This window comes from Scyliorhinus canicula, chromosome 6 (genome assembly GCF_902713615.1).
Source record: "Scyliorhinus canicula chromosome 6, sScyCan1.1, whole genome shotgun sequence".
Classification (NCBI taxonomy): Eukaryota; Metazoa; Chordata; class Chondrichthyes; order Carcharhiniformes; family Scyliorhinidae; genus Scyliorhinus; species Scyliorhinus canicula.
Genome location: NC_052151.1, coordinates 201,583,130 through 201,599,671, shown reverse-complemented (window position 1 = coordinate 201,599,671; position 16,542 = coordinate 201,583,130). Strand labels below are relative to the sequence as shown.

General features: G+C 47.8%; 1 protein-coding gene across 2 annotated transcripts in view; it reads left to right on the top strand.

Annotated features, from left to right (window-relative positions):
* Positions 1 to 16,257, top strand: part of LOC119967803 (signaling lymphocytic activation molecule-like) — a 43,116-nt gene extending 26,859 nt beyond the window's left edge. The window contains exons 4-6 of one of the 2 annotated variants that reach the window (XM_038800805.1): positions 1,722 to 1,847; positions 2,089 to 2,144; positions 14,575 to 16,257. In XM_038800805.1, coding sequence (XP_038656733.1) covers positions 1,722 to 1,847; positions 2,089 to 2,144; positions 14,575 to 14,643 — 251 coding nt within the window. In that variant the 3' untranslated portion in view covers positions 14,644 to 16,257. The remainder of the gene's footprint in view (positions 1 to 1,721; positions 1,848 to 2,088; positions 2,145 to 14,574) is intronic. The other variant, XM_038800806.1, reaches the window with a different exon arrangement.
* The last annotated feature ends 285 nt before the right edge of the window (positions 16,258 to 16,542 follow it).

The following is a 16,542-nucleotide window of genomic DNA, read 5'->3' as shown; positions in this document are numbered from 1 at the left end:
TAGTGTGGTGTAACCAAAGTTTAATACAAGTTTCACCTAAATTGTCTGCCTTTCAATTTGAACGCTGTAGAAAGGAGCCCAGGACAAGCTTTGCTGCTGACTTACACCCTCAGTAACCTGTGTCACCACCTTTAGTGATCTGTGCATCAGTAATCAAACCGCCTCAATCAACAAGATATTTACCATTGTCAATAAAAGCAAAATACTTTGGGATGCTGGAAATCAGAAATTAAATCAAACTGCTGGATAAACCCGTCTGCTCTGGCAACATCTGTGGAGAGAGAAACTGAGTTATAATTTCAAGTCCATATCACCCTTCTACAGACAATGAACTGTGTGCTCCTCTACCCCATTGATGGGAGGTTGTGGTCTTGTGGTATTGTCACTGGAATAGTAAACGAGAGATCCAGGGCATTGCTCCGAGAACCCAGGTTCAAATCCCACAAAGCAAAATGTACAGGGGATACTTGAAGTCTGCAGAGGGATTTGGATAGGTAAAGTGAATGGGCTGGGGTCTGGCAGATGGAATACAATGTTGACAAATGTGAGGTTATCCATTTTTTAAGGAATAACAGCAAAAGGGATTATTATATAAATGATAAAATATTAAAACGTGCCGCTGTGCAGAGAGACCTGGGTGTGCTAGCGCATGAGTCACAAAACGTTGGTTTATAGGTGCAACAGGTGATTAAGAAGGCGAATGGAATTTTGTCCCTCATTGGTAGAGGGATGGAGTTTAAGACTAGGGAGGTTATGCTGAAATTGTATAAGGTGTTAGTGAGGCCACACCTGGAGTATTGTGTTCAGTTTTGGTCTCCTTACCTGAGAAAGGACGTACAGGCACTGGAGGGTGTGCAGAGGAAATTCACTAGGTTAATCCCAGAGCTGAAGGGGTTGGATTATGAGGAGAGGTTGATTAGACTGGGACTGTACTCGTTGGAATTTAGAAGGATGAGGGGGGATCTTTTGGAAACATATAAAATTATGAAGGGAATAGATAGGATAGATGCGGGCAAGTTGTTTCCACTGGCGGGTGAAAGCAGAACTAGGGGGACACAGCCTCAAAATAAGGGAAAATAGATTTAGGACTGAGTTTAGGAGGAACTTCTTCACCCAAAGGGTTGTGAATCTCTGGAATTCCTTGCCCAGTGAAGCAGTTGAGGCTCCTTTATTAAATGTTTTTAAGATAGATAGATAGTTTTTTTGAAGAATAAAGGGATTAAGGGTTATGGTGTTCGGGCCGGAAAGTGGAGCTGAGTCCACAAAAGATCAGCCATGCTCTCATTGAATGGCGGAGCAGGCTCGAGGGGCCAGATGGCCTACTCCTGCTCCTAGTTCTTATGTTCTTATATTCTTATGGCAGATGAAATTAAAATTCAATAAAAATCTGTAATGAAAAGTCAAATGGTGACCATGAAACCATTGCCGATTGTGGTAAAAACCCATCTGGTTCACTAATGTACTTTAGGGAAGGAAATCTGCCATTCCTACCATCTGGCCTACATGTGACTCCAGACTCACAGCAATGTGGTTGACTCTCAATTACCCGGTCAAGGGCCTTTTGTGATGGCCTGTTAATGCTGGCCCAGCCGGTGACCCCCAAGACCCCAAAGATTTTTTTTTTCAATTGGTCCTGAGAAAATTATAGGTAATATTGTAACTTGTCTACTGGGAATCTGTTTGGCAATTGCTTCTCTTTATTTCCTGTCTTGTACATGTAGAAGAGGCTAGGTTCAACATCATCTCCATCATCGTCCCCATCATTGCCGTCATCGTCATCATTATCATCATCGTCATCGCATTACGTTTGAAAACATGTCAGAAATCAGGTCGTGGAAACATAGAAGGTAATAGTTTACTTTAATCTTGGGTAGTACGCCAGGGAGAGGGGGATTGGTCGCAGGACACCAAAACCCGACTTGTCACCGTCGGCCATTTTGTGTGTTAGATTCGGCCATCTTGTCTCTCAAAATCGCTGGTCATTATCATGGTCAAGCTGTGAACATGGGAATTGTCGCACTGAGCTGGGTATTAAGCTGTGCCCCATCGGGATCCCAACCCTTGACCTCTCCACCTCTCTCGTTTCAGATTCGACTCCGCTTGATCAGCGCCTGCCTCGGGCTCCCACGATTCCCAACAACTACGTGAGTAATTGCCAAGGGAGTTAACCGTTCCCCCCCCCCCCCCCCCCCCCCCCCCCCGGCCCCCTCTCCCCATCCCCACAGCACAAAGATTCTATTCCATCTCCTGGGCAGAGCAACACTTGTTAAACTCAGGTTTCCTTGTTTAATTCTACATCAAGTGATGGACAGTGACAGCAGTTTCCATTTATTGGCGTGACCATGGCGTAGTGGGATTGTCACTGGACTATTAGTTCAGAGGCCCAGGGTAATGCTCTGGGGACCAGTGTTCAAATCCCACCACGGCAGAAGGTGAAATTTGAAATGAATAAAAATCTGGAATTAAAAGTCTGAAGATGACCATGAAACCACTGTGGATTATAAACCCATCTGATTCACTAATGTCCGAAAGAGAAGATCTGCCACCCATTCCTGGTCTGGCCTCCATGTTACTCCAGAGCCACGGCAATTTGGTTGACTCTTAATTGCCCTCTGAAATGGCCGGGCGAGCCGGTCAGTTCAAGGGCAATTAGAGATGGGCAACAAATGCTGGTCCAGCCAGCGACGCCGACATCCCATGCATAGAACAAAAATTGAATGCAGGGAACCTCATAATGTAAATAAAAAGTATTTGCCCAAACTTTTATGGTGCTTTAATTGCACCTCTGACTCCCAAAATATCTGGCTGTCTCGCAATGCGGAATTTATTTTATCATACACAGGCTTTTAACCCTTACTGTACCTATAATACAATACATCCATAATTCTGACATTCATCACACCTGCCCCTTAATAAAAATGAACCAGCAGTATAAAAAGATGGCTTCATTTTCCAAAGCCATTAAACACTAAACATTTCTCATTACGAAGCACAACAAACAATTCATATGTTACATATCATATTACATTTAAGTATGCAAACTTAAACATGAGTACAGTCCATGTCAATCTTTCTTTTCCACCTTCGAACGATCCATCCTTCGCATATTTCATATCATCATAAAGCATTAGCAATCACGTTTTCACTCCCTGCTACATGTATAATTTTTAAGTTAAATGGATGAAGCAATAAACTTTATCGGACGTCTTGCATTAAACTTTTCCAAAAACCTTAATGGATTGTGGTCTGTATATCCAATAGTCTCTGATGAATTGTCAGCAACATAAATGTCAAAATGTTGCAACGCCATTACCAAACTCAATGTATCCTTCTCGATGGTTGAAATTGACTATTTTGTTTGATAAATATTTAGATTCTGAGAAAAATAACTAACAGGCCTTTCTATTCTTTTGTCGTCTTCCTGTAACAGTACAGCACCAACACCCACATCACTCACATTAATTGCCCTTTAAGTCAAGTGTGGGAATAAAATTCACTTGTGCCACATTTTCAGCATAGTCTTCCAACATGGAATAGGATATGAATTTAACTTTGTAATTGCGTTGACTTTTCTGTAGTCCACAAACAATTGTGTTCCATTGAGTTTTGCTACCGTCACAGTAGGTGAGCTCCAATCGCTGCAACTCACATCGATGATATCATTCAATTTCCGTTTGTACCTGTGTTAACTTTAGTGGATTGAGCCTGCATGGGTGTTGCTTAATCGGAGTAGCATTGCCTATATCTACCTCATGTATAATTACTTTTGTACTTCCCAATTTAGTTGGTGTCGTACTGTTACAGGAAGACGACAAAAGCATAGAAAAGCCTGTTAGTTATTTTTCTCGGAATCTAAATATTTCAATTTAGTTCCACACACAACTCTATGTGACTGCAATAACTCTTTCAGGTCACTTTGATCTTCTTCTGGAAGGTAACTCAGTATTTTATCCCAATTTCTTATCACTTCCTCTTTGTCCAATCTAATTTGAGGACTGTCAAATTCAGAATCACATGGATTATCCTTTCTCCCTGAGTTACAACCTCCTTCATTCCTTCTTTATCAAAATAGCCTTTGAGCATATTAACAATACACACTCCTTCTGTCAAATAATTTACTTCACTCAATTTCCTTTCAATTTGATAATCCCACAAACTCTTGCTTTTAATGGTTCACCTACCATTGGTAACAATACTAATACTTATTCACCACTAACAAAACTACAAATTTTTGATTTCTTATCCACCTCTTTCTTATCACATGCTGTGACAATTTAAAATGTTTTCCAGCCAACTCACCAGCTCTAGTTAATCTCTTCCTAAAGTTTCCATAGTCCAACAACATAATCTCTAAATGCTGACTCGCCAATTTCTGTTTGACCAATTTAAGTGGTCCTCTACCTCAATTTGAATGGATTGAATTTAATTGATTCATTAGGTGCATCACTAATTGCTTATAGTACAAATGCTTTATCCCAATTCTCTGGATAATCCTGACTATAGGCCCTTAACAAGGTCTTTAAAGTTTGATGCCACCTTTCTAACGGCCTCTGTGATTCCAGATGATACATAGTTGAGTTAAATTGCTTTACTCTTAAACTATCCTTAACTTCCTTGAATAACTTCATAAAATTGGATCCCTGTTCTGATTAGATTTCTTTTGATTGTCCATATCTGGTAAAAAAAAAATAGTTAACTCCTCTACAACTCTCTTTGCTTTAATCTTTCTTCATCCATTATGGCCAACAAATACTGATTCCCACTTTTTGCTTCAGTCAGAGGTCCCAAGCATTGAGTCAGGACCCTTGTAAAATGTTACTCAAATGCTGGAATGGGCATTAAGGGTGCTGGTTTGTCCGAGGTTTCCCTATCACCTGACATGTGTGACATGTACAGCAAAATTCAACTACATCCTTATGCAGTCCAGGCCAATAAAAATATTTCTGTATTTTTGCATGAGTTTTCCTTACTCTTAAATGACCCCCTACTGGAGCCTCATGCGCTACCTGCCTAACCTCCTTCTATAACCCACCGGTAACACCACTTGATGACTATCTGTCCACTTCTCATCTGCGTGAATATGTAAAGTTCTCCATTTTTTCATTAATACACTATTTCTAGCTGCTATAAAATCAGGTTCTATTTCCGTATATGATTTCCGATACAGCTGCTTTATCTCTGAGTCTTTCTGCTGCAATTCTACTAACCTTCTTGAACTAAAGATACCCACGTCATCCACCGCTTCTCTTTTTCTTTACTTTATTCAATTCATTCAAATTCTGTATATGCCTGACATGGTTCTTTCCTTATTTTTCTAAACCTCTGTCTGTAGGCTTCTGGTACGAGTTCATATGCCCTTAATGTGTTTTTTCTCACCTGATCATAATCCTAGATTCCTCCTCTGACAGTGATGCAAACACCTCACTAGCTCTACCGACCAACTTTGTTTCAACCAACACTACCCATGTGGTCTTTAGACAATTCAATTGCTTAGCCACTTTCGCAAAGCTGATACAAAGCATTTCCACATATTTCTCATCAAACCTTGGCAGTACTTGAATATATTTAAACATATCCCTACTGGGCATTTGGCTAGGACGTGTTTCTCCTTCCTCGAGACCTTCCTCAGCTTCTGCCTTTACTCCAGCCTTTTCCGTTTGAAGTGTTGGCTAGTGTAGACTTGAGAGATGAACAGACACTTCCAACACTGATGAAGGTTCTACTCAATTTTATTAACTACTTCGAACTAACTAACACACGATGACTGTGGGTCTAAATGATGCTAACTTAAACTAGAGACCTAAGCCTTGTCCGAACCAGTTGATTCTCTCAGCACGTGTTGTGAGTCTGTGCTGGGCTGGATGAGTTCTTGTTACACTGAGAGGCAGCACCCAGAATGAACGGGAACCGTGGTGCCCTCTGCCTTTATAGTGTGTGTATTCTAACTGGTGATTGGCTGCGGTGTTTGTACACGTTGATTGGTCCCTGTGTGTGTCCATCAGTGTGTGTCTGCACCATGATATACTGGTGTATATTATGACACCGTTGATGTTCTTTTTCACTTCCAGTATCCAAAGTTCAAATACTTTCTCATTTTCCATTGCTTTTCTCTCTTTTTACTTCTCCCTTTCTTCCTTTGCCAATCATTCCAATTCTACCTCTTTCTTTTTCTTCTGCCACAGACACTCTCTCCTTTTCTTTTCCTGACTCTCTCATAGAACATAGAACAATACAGCACAGAACAGGCCCTTTGGCCCTCGATGTTGTGCCGTGCAATGATCACCCTACTCAAACCCACATATCCACCCTCTACCCGTAACCCAACAACCCCCCCCCCCGTAACCTTTAGGACACTACGGGCAATTTAGCATGGCCAATCCACCTAACAAGCACATCTTTGGACTGTGGGAGGAAACCGGAGCACCCGGAGGAAACCCACGCACACACGGGGTGGACGTGCAGACTCTGCACAGACAGTGACCCAGCCGGGAATCGAACCTGGGATCCTGGAGCTGTGAAGCATTTATGCTAACCACCATGCTACCGTGCTGCCATGTTTCATTTGTAATTGAATTCTAACTAATTCCAATGATTCAGGCTGTATCCCTGGCAAGTTTGAATGCTGAGCTATAGTTTGTATCATCTCCATCTTACTCACCCCTTCAGACAGACTTGTCCACCAAACCAAAAATTTTAGTTTTCATCAGCCTTTGCAAACCAGCCCAAATCACCTCTTCCACACCAAGAGCACCTTTTGCCACTGAAAGAACCATCTCCAGTCTTTCCCTATTTAAATTGTGCCACCTGAAAGAAAGCATCCATTCCTCACACACTCACACCCAAGCCAAACAAGGAATTGTACTTTTAAATCCCAGTAAAGAGCCCCAGTTTTATGACAATCACGGGCCAGACCCCAACAGTGAACAGGATACTGGACAGAAACCCCAATATTTATTGTAATTTTGTAAGACTGGAAAGGACACCTCCTGCCAGGTGTGATTTCACAAAGAAACGGGGATATGGTACATTAAAACAAACTTTATTACACTCAGAAATACTAGCTGCACTGAGATGTCTTGAATTCTCCATTTTGAGAAAGAGAGAGGTCCTTTGAGATGCTTAAAAGAAAGAGACCTGACATCCTGTCAGAACTAGGCAGAATCTCTGGTTCTATTTCTTCAGAAGCCTCCCAGCCAAAATTAAATTGCTGGATATCAACACCTGACTGCTTCAACCCCTGCTCCTCCCATTAAATACATCATCTTGCTGAGTTGAACACAAGGGCTGGGATTCTCCTCTACCCGGCCGGGCGGGGGTCCCAGCATCATGGAGTGGCGTGAACCACTCCGGCGTCGGGCCGCCCCAAAGGTGCGGATGTCTCCGCACCTTTAGGGGCCAAGCCCTCACCTTGAGGGGCTAGGCTCCAGCCGGAGTGGTTCCCGCTCCGCCCGCTGGCGTGAACGGCCTTTGGCGCCAAGCCAGCGGGGGCCGAAAGGACCTCGCCGGCCGGGGTAAGTCCGTGCAAGCGCCGGAGCGTCAGCGGCTGCTGACATCATCCCGGCGCATGCGCAGGGGAGGGGGTCTCTTCCGCCTCCACCATGGTGAAGACCATGGCAAAGGCGGAAGAAAAAGAGTGCCCCCACGGCACAGGCCCGCCCGCAGATCAGTAGGCCCTGATCGCGGGCCAGGCCACCGTGGGGGCACCCCTTGGGGCCAGGTCGCGCTGCGCCCCTCCCAGGACCCCGGAGCCCGCCCGCGCCGCCAATCCCGCCGGTCAGGTAGGTGTTTTGATTCCCGCCGGTGGGAGAGGCCTGACAGCGGCGGGACTTCGGCCCAACACGGGCCGGAGAATCGCCGCGGGGGGGGGGGGGCCCGCCGACCGGCGCGGCGCGAATCCCGCCCCCGCGGGATTGCCGCCCCCGCCGAATTTCTGGTGGCAGAGAATTTGGGACATAGCGGGGGAGGGATTGATGCCGGCCCCGGGCGATTCTCCGACACGGGTCGGAGAATCTCGCCCATTGTCTCTAATTAACTACTCTGCAGGGAACCCACTGCACATAAATAAAAATCCATTAGTCCAAACTTTTACGATGCTTAAATTTCACCTCATGGCAAAAAAGCCGAGCTGACTTGCAAACCAGAATTTGGAAAAACATGACTGCAGCAGTCACACACACTAACCCAGGCTTTTAACCTTTACTGCAGCAAATACAGACAATGCAATAGGTCTGAAATTCCTACATTCATCACAGACTTGAAACATTAATTCTGTTTCTGTCCTGAAAGATGCCGCCGGACCTGCTGAGTTTTTCCGACATCCTCTGTTCTTGTCTCAGATTCCAGAATCGGCAGTATTTTGCTCACTTCCCTCTCTCCGTTGTCTCCGTGCAATTTCACAGGGATCCGCGGACGACATTCCATCACAAGTGTATGAGGGGGTTTCACACAGTTTCCAAAACCCATGGAGACCGGAACTGTGTGCGGTGCCCAAAAGGCTTCTAGACGGTGACTTTGCCCCTCACACCTTCGTGGCAGCTGCCCCGAGCTTTAGTGCGTCTCTCGCCATGTAGGGCTGGGCATTGGGAGGCGCCAGTGTCTTTCACTGAGTTGATGGTCAATATAAAGAGCAGAACACCCGTCTTTAGGCAGGCGGGTGTGGAATGTGCTCGATGGAGAGAAGGAGCATTTTCTTCCACTTTCTACGATGCAGTTGCTGTGCACTTCAAAAGATTTGATGCGCAGAGTGAGTATTTGGAAAATGAAACAGCAACAACAATAATTAGATAGAACCCTGAGAATACCAAAATATTTCACCAGAGGAGCCACAGGAAGAGATAGTAGGGAAGCTTGACCGCAGGCTCTGGGAAAGAGGGAGCATTTCAGGAGCATCTTAAAGGTGGAGAGAGAGAGAACGAGGCTCGGAGATGTAGGGAGGGATTTCCAGCGCTTATGTAGTTCCACTGGCAGTGGCGGATGTTTAACACACCAGAAGTGGAGGAGGGCAGAAATCTTGAGGGGTTGTCATGGCGATCGGAGTTTTCAGAGATAGGGAGGGTTTAAGAGACAGGTGGAGGTTACAGAGGAAAGGGGTGTAGGGCTGGAGGTGGTTAAAGAGTTAGGGAGGGTTGGAGGGGCTGGAGGAGGTTACAGAGATAGGGAGGGTTGTCGGGGCTGGGGGAGGTTACAGAGATAGGGAGGGCTGTTGGGGATGGAGGAGGTTACAGAGATTGGGAGGTTTGTAGGGGCTGGAGGAGGTTACAGAGATAGGGAGGGTTGTAGGGACTGGAGGAGGTTACAGACATAGGGAGGGTTGTTGGGGATGGAGGAGGTTACAGAGATTGGGAGGGTTGTAGGGGCTGGGGGAGGTTGCAGAGATAGGGAGGGTTCTCGGGGGCTGGAGGAGGTTACAGAGATTGGGAGGTTTGTAGGGGCTGGAGGAGGTTACAGAGATAGGGAGGGTTGTAGGGACTGGAGGAGGTTACAGACATAGGGAGGGTTGTTGGGGATGGAGGAGGTTACAGAGATTGGGAGGGTTGTTGGGGATGGAGGAGGTTACAGAAATTGGGAGGTTTGTAGGGGCTGGAGGAGGTTACAGAGATAGGGAGGGTTGTAGGGACTGGAGGAGGTTACAGACATAGGGAGGGTTGTTGGGGATGGAGGAGGTTACAGAGATTGGGAGGGTTGTAGGGGCTGAAGGAGGTTACAAAGATAGGGAGGGTTGTAGGGGCTGGACAAGGTTACAGAGATAGGGAGGGTTGTAGAAGCTGGAGGAGGTTACAGAGATAGGGAGGGAGGGCTGTAGGGGCTGGAGGAGGTTACAGAGATAGGAGGGATGTAGGGGTTGAAGGAGATTACAGAGATTGGGAGGGTTGTAGGGGCTGAAGGAGATTACAGATTGAGAGGGCTGTTGGGGCTGTAGGTTACACATTAGGGTGGATTCCAGGTGCTGGAGGGGTTTGCAGAGATGGGGGGGGGGGGGGTTGTCGTAGCTGGAGGAGGTTACACATAGGGAGAGTTGTAGGGGCTGGAGGAGGTTACAGAGATAGGGAGGGTTGTAGGGGCTGGAGGAGGTTGCAGAGATAGGGAGGGTTGTAGGGGCTGGAGGAGGTTACAGAGATAGGGAGGGTTGTAGGGGCTGGAGGAGGTTACAGAGATAGGGAGGGTTGCAGGGGCTGGAGGAGATTACAGAGATAGGGAGGGTTGTAGGGGCTGAAGGAGATTACAGATTGAGAGGGCTGTTGGGGCTGTAGGTTACAGCATTAGGGTGGATTCCAGGTGCTGGAGGGGTTTGCAGAGATGGGGGGGGGGGGGGGGTTGTCGTAGCTGGAGGAGGTTACACATAGGGAGAGTTGTAGGGGCTGGAGGAGGTTACAGAGATAGGTAGGGTTGTAGGGGCTGGAGGAGGTTGCAGAGATAGGGAGGGTTGTAGGGGCTGAAAAAGGTTACAGAGATAGGGAGGGTTGTAGAAGCTGGAGGAGGTTACAGAGATAGGGAGGGTTGTAGGGGCTGGAGGAGGTTACAGAGATAGGGAGGGTTGCAGGGGCTGGAGGAGATTACAGAGATAGGGAGGGTTGTAGGGGCTGAAGGAGGTTACAAAGATAGGGAGGGTTGTAGGGGCTGGACAAGGTTACAGGGATAGGGAGGGTTGTAGAAGCTGGAGGAAGTTACAGAGATAGGGAGGGATGTAGGGGTTGAAGGAGATTACAGAGATTGGGAGGGTTGTAGGGGCTGGAGGAGGTTACAGAGATAGGGAGGGTTGGAGGGGCTGGAGGAGGTTACAGAGATAGGGAGGGTTGTAGGGGCTGGGGGAGGTTACAGAGATAGGGAGGGTTGTAGGGGCTGGAGGAGGTTACAGAGATAGGGAGGGTTGTAGGGGCTGGAGGGGGTTACAGAGATAGGGAGGGTTGTTGGGGCTGGAGGAGGTTACAGAGATAGGGAGGGTTGCAGGGGCTGGAGGAGATTACAGAGATAGGGAGGGATGTAGGGGTTGAAGGAGATTACAGAGATTGGGAGGGTTGTAGGGGCTGAAGGAGGTTACAAAGATAGGGAGGGTTGTAGGGGCTGGACAAGGTTACAGAGATAGGGAGGGTTGTAGAAGCTGGAGGAGGTTACAGAGATAGGGAGGGAGGGCTGTAGGGGCTGGAGGAGGTTACAGAGATAGGAGGGATGTAGGGGTTGAAGGAGATTACAGAGATTGGGAGGGTTGTAGGGGCTGAAGGAGATTACAGATTGAGAGGGCTGTTGGGGCTGTAGGTTACACATTAGGGTGGATTCCAGGTGCTGGAGGGGTTTGCAGAGATGGGGGGGGGGGGGGGGGTTGTCGTAGCTGGAGGAGGTTACACATAGGGAGAGTTGTAGGGGCTGGAGGAGGTTACAGAGATAGGGAGGGTTGTAGGGGCTGGAGGAGGTTGCAGAGATAGGGAGGGTTGTAGGGGCTGGAGGAGGTTACAGAGATAGGGAGGGTTGTAGGGGCTGGAGGAGGTTACAGAGATAGGGAGGGTTGCAGGGGCTGGAGGAGATTACAGAGATAGGGAGGGTTGTAGGGGCTGAAGGAGATTACAGATTGAGAGGGCTGTTGGGGCTGTAGGTTACAGCATTAGGGTGGATTCCAGGTGCTGGAGGGGTTTGCAGAGATGGGGGGGGGGGTTGTCGTAGCTGGAGGAGGTTACACATAGGGAGAGTTGTAGGGGCTGGAGGAGGTTACAGAGATAGGGAGGGTTGTAGGGGCTGGAGGAGGTTGCAGAGATAGGGAGGGTTGTAGGGGCTGGAAAAGGTTACAGAGATAGGGAGGGTTGTAGAAGCTGGAGGAGGTTACAGAGATAGGGAGGGTTGTAGGGGCTGGAGGAGGTTACAGAGATAGGGAGGGTTGCAGGGGCTGGAGGAGATTACAGAGATAGGGAGGGTTGTAGGGGCTGAAGGAGGTTACAAAGATAGGGAGGGTTGTAGGGGCTGGACAAGGTTACAGGGATAGGGAGGGTTGTAGAAGCTGGAGGAAGTTACAGAGATAGGGAGGGATGTAGGGGTTGAAGGAGATTACAGAGATTGGGAGGGTTGTAGGGGCTGGAGGAGGTTACAGAGATAGGGAGGGTTGGAGGGGCTGGAGGAGGTTACAGAGATAGGGAGGGTTGTAGGGGCTGGGGGAGGTTACAGAGATAGGGAGGGTTGTAGGGGCTGGAGGAGGTTACAGAGATAGGGAGGGTTGTAGGGGCTGGAGGGGGTTACAGAGATAGGGAGGGTTGTTGGGGCTGGAGGAGGTTACAGAGATAGGGAGGGTTGCAGGGGCTGGAGGAGATTACAGAGATAGGGAGGGATGTAGGGGTTGAAGGAGATTACAGAGATTGGGAGGGTTGTAGGGGCTGAAGGAGATTACAGATTGAGAGAGCTGTTGGGGCTGTAGGTTACAGCATTAGGGTGGGTTCCAGGTGCTGGAGGGGTTTGCAGAGATGGGGGGGGGGGTTGTCGTAGCTGGAGGAGGTTACACATAGGGAGAGTTGTAGGGGCTGGAGGAGGTTACAGATATTGGGAGGATTATAGAGGTAGGAGGAGGTTACAGAGATAGGGAGGGTTGTAGGGACAGGAGGAGGTTACAGAAATAGGGAGGGTTGTTGGGGCTGGAGGAGGTTACAGAGATAGGGAGGGTTGTAGGGGATGGAGGAGGTTACAGAGATAGGGAGGGTTGTAGGGACTGCAGGAGGTTACAGAGATAGGGAGGGTTGTAGGGGCTGGAGGAGGTTACAGAGATAGGGAGGGTTGTAGGGGCTGGAGGAGGTTACAGAGATAGGGAGGGTTGTTGGGACTGGAGGAGGTTACAGAGATAGGGAGGATTGTAGGGATTGCAGGAGGTTACAGAGTTAGAGAGGGTTTTTGGGACTGGAGGATGTTACTGAGATAGGGAGGATTGCAGTTACTGGAGGAATTTTCACAGACAGGAAGGGTTGTAGTACTGGAGAATGTTACCGACAAAGAATGTTGTCGGGACTGTAGGATGTTACAAAGATAGGGAGGATTGTTGGGGCTGGAGGAGGTTACAGCGATAGGGAGGGCTGTAGGTTCTGGAGGAGGTGTCAGAGATAGGGAGGATTATAGGGACTGGAGGAGGTTACAGAGATAGGGAGGGCTGTGGGTGCTGGAGGAGGTTTCAAAAGCAGGGAGGGTTCTGGGGGCCTGAGGGGGTGACAGTGATAGGAATGGTAAAGGCATGGGAATGTTTGAAGAGATGTTCAGGATTGAAGTATTTCCTGAATGGTAACCTGAATGGTAACACGTGTTGGGCCCACAATTGTTCACAATTTACATAGATGATTTGGAGTTGGGGACCAAGTGCAATGTGTCCAAGTTTGCAGATGACACTAAGATGAGTGGTAAAGCGAAAAGTGCAGAGGATACTGGAAGTCTGCAGAGGGATTTGGATAGGTTAAGTGAATGGGCTCGGGTCTGGCAGATGGAATACAATGTTGACAAATGTGAGGTTATCCATTTTGGTAGGAATAACAGCAAACGGGATTATTATTTAAACGATAAAATATTAAAGCATGCCGCTGTTCAGAGAGACTTGGGTGTGCTAGTGCATGAGTCACAGAAGGTTGGTTTACAAGTGCAACAGGTGATTAAGAAGGCAAATGGAATTTTGTCCTTCATTGCCAGAGGGATGGAGTTTAACACTAGGGAGGTTATGTTGCAATTGTATAAGGTGTTAGTGCGGCCACACCTGGAGTATTGTGTTCAGTTTTGGTCTCCTTACTTGAGAAAGGACGTACTGGCGCTGGAGGGTGTGCAGAGGAGATTCACTAGGTTAATCACAGAGCTGGAGGGGTTGGATTATGAGGAGAGGTTGAGTAGACTGGGACTGTACTCGTTGGAATTTAGAAGGATGAGGGGGGATCTTATAGAAACATTTAAAATTATGAAGGGAATAGATAGGATAGATGCGGGCAGGTTGTTTCCACTGGCGGGTGACAGGAGAACTAGGGGGCATAGCCTCAAAATAAGGGGAAGTAGATTTCGGACTGAGTTTAGGAGGAACTTCTTCACCCAAAGGGTTGTGAATCTATGGAATTCCTTGCCCAGTGAAGCAGTTGAGGCTTCTTCATTACATGTTTTTAAGGTAAAGATAGATAGTTTTTTGAAGAATAAAGGGATTAAGGGTTATGGTGTTCGGGCCGGAAAGTGGAGCTGAGTCCACAAAAAGATCAGCCATGATCTCATTGAATGGCGGAGCAGGCTCGAGGGGCCAGATGGCCTACTCCTGCTCCTAGTTCTTATGTTCTTATGTTCTTATGTTCTTATGTTCTTATGTATCAGCAACCAGGGTGGGTGATGGGTCAATGGAACTAGGTGCAGGGTAGGGCATGGGGGATAACAGAGTGGCAGATGAGGAGAGGAAGGGGAGAAGGTGATAATAACCCAGGAGACTCATGGGGCCCCTGATGGTTCTGATTGGCTTGAGCAACAGTCTGGAGCCGAGCGACACTGCCGATCAGGAGAGGTGGTCTGAAATTCAGCTCAGGGCCTGAATGGGATTGGGGACCACGCATTGGAAGGTTCTTTGTTAACGTTGCCCCTTTGAACTTGCAGGAAAACGGAGCAAAGCCGCAGGAAACTCAGACAATTTATGCCGTGGTGCAGCGTCCGTGCTCAACATGAAACGGATAGGGGCAAAGCAAGGTGCAGCGAGGCAGTCGGAGGGCCCACAACTGGTGCAACCAGCGTCCATTGTGTTCACAGCAAGATCCCGCCTGCAGCAACACTGAAAGAGAAACGTGAAAGAGAAAAGAGTCTTTGTTTCAGATGATGGTTCCGAGCATGCTTTCCTCACAGTAAGATTGTAGTTCACAGTCCTTATGTCGCAGCCCGTCCTGGCTTTCCTGCAATTTTTCAAAGCACCGTATTCACTTCTTTCCTGGAGAGACTGATACCCTGTTTCATCAAACTGTGCTTTCAATTCGTGGCCTGATTTCAGGCCCATGGAGTGTAGAAAAGACAGAGCTCACAGGCAGCAGGCCCTCCAGAGAAATATAGTCAATTCACACCAGCTTCTCTGGGGAGAGTTAACGGATTCTGTCCTCCGCCTGGACAGCCTGCAATGGTTCCCCTCGAAACAGATTCATCCAGGCACTCTCCCAGTTCAGCCTCTCTGGAGAACAACGGAGGGAGGAGAGAGTGGGCCTTCTCTCTAAGCTGCCAGAGGTCAAACTGAAACCAAACTGAAAACCTCCTGACTCTGAAAACATTCCAGTGGGAGCTCCAATCACCGCCTGTTACTGGGCACAGCACAGCCTTTTGGGTCAATCATCGACCATCAGCCAAAGCAATCAAACCGAGACCCGACCAATCTCTGCCATTGGTGCCAGCCAGTCCACAGGTCCAGTCCAAACCAGCACAGGCTCCTACTTGAATTAAAGGCACAGGCCACTCCTTTCTTTTGCTTGAATTAAGGATACAGGCTGACTTAAAGACACATTTCCATAAATCATCCATGGATCAAAAATGTAGCAGCAAAAGAAAAGAAAAGGGAAATAAAGAGTAAACAGGAAGGACCGTTACATACCATCCCCCCCCCCCCCCCCAATAAAATGAAATCTCAGGACACAGACTTTTCATTCTGAGATATGCAAGATATAAATCGCAAACACATATTCATCACCAGCATACAAGTCCTCTTCCCAGTCTCTACATTGGTAACTACTCGGCCCTTGAACACGTGTCAAAGCATCCCCCAATCGTGTTAGCCTTTCCGGGAATATGTACCATTTTAATATTGAACTGCGGTCATGATAAACTCCAATGGAATAACCTTGAAATCTGACTTTTAACCTTCTCTATCAGCGCAAGTGGATTATGGTCTGGAAATGTCGAGGCCGGCCAGCGCTCCTTCGCCCACTAACATGGCCGTCAATCTCCCGAACTCCACTTGCCGATCTGTCCACCACGATGGTTTCGCTTTTTTCTGCAACATGTCCAACGCGCATTGTATATCAGTCTCTAACTGAGCCAGTTACCGTGGTTTTAGTCGAGACGGCTGAGGCATTATTCAGAGTTTCTTATGACTACATCATGATTAATTAACAGAGTGTCCCTTGGTGTTTCCCAAGTCTGCCTATACTTTTTCAGTATCTTGTATAGTGCCGCCAATCTTTTCTGATTGTCCAAACAATGTTTACCCAAGGATCTCCTGTATCGAAACTGGAAGTGCTATTGGCAATGCTGAGGGAAATATGGGGTGCATTTTTAGCCAATAAACACTCTTCAACCCTTCCAGCTTTATGATCTTTCTTTTCCTTCACGTGGCTACCTTCAGCAACCAGTAATAACTGAGGGTTGAATCTCTGCAGAGTTGACTGACTGTCTGCGGCGTTCTTTGATTTACAGCATTTACCTTCCCGTCGGAGTTTCCTCAATCAGAGCCCGGCTGTGGGATTCTCCGTCGGCCGGGGTACACTCCACTTCGCCAGCAGCGCACCCCCCCCCCCCCCCCCCCCCACCCGCCCACGGGTTTCCCAATGGCGTTGGGGCGGCCCAATGGCCGGCTGTAGGATTGGAGAT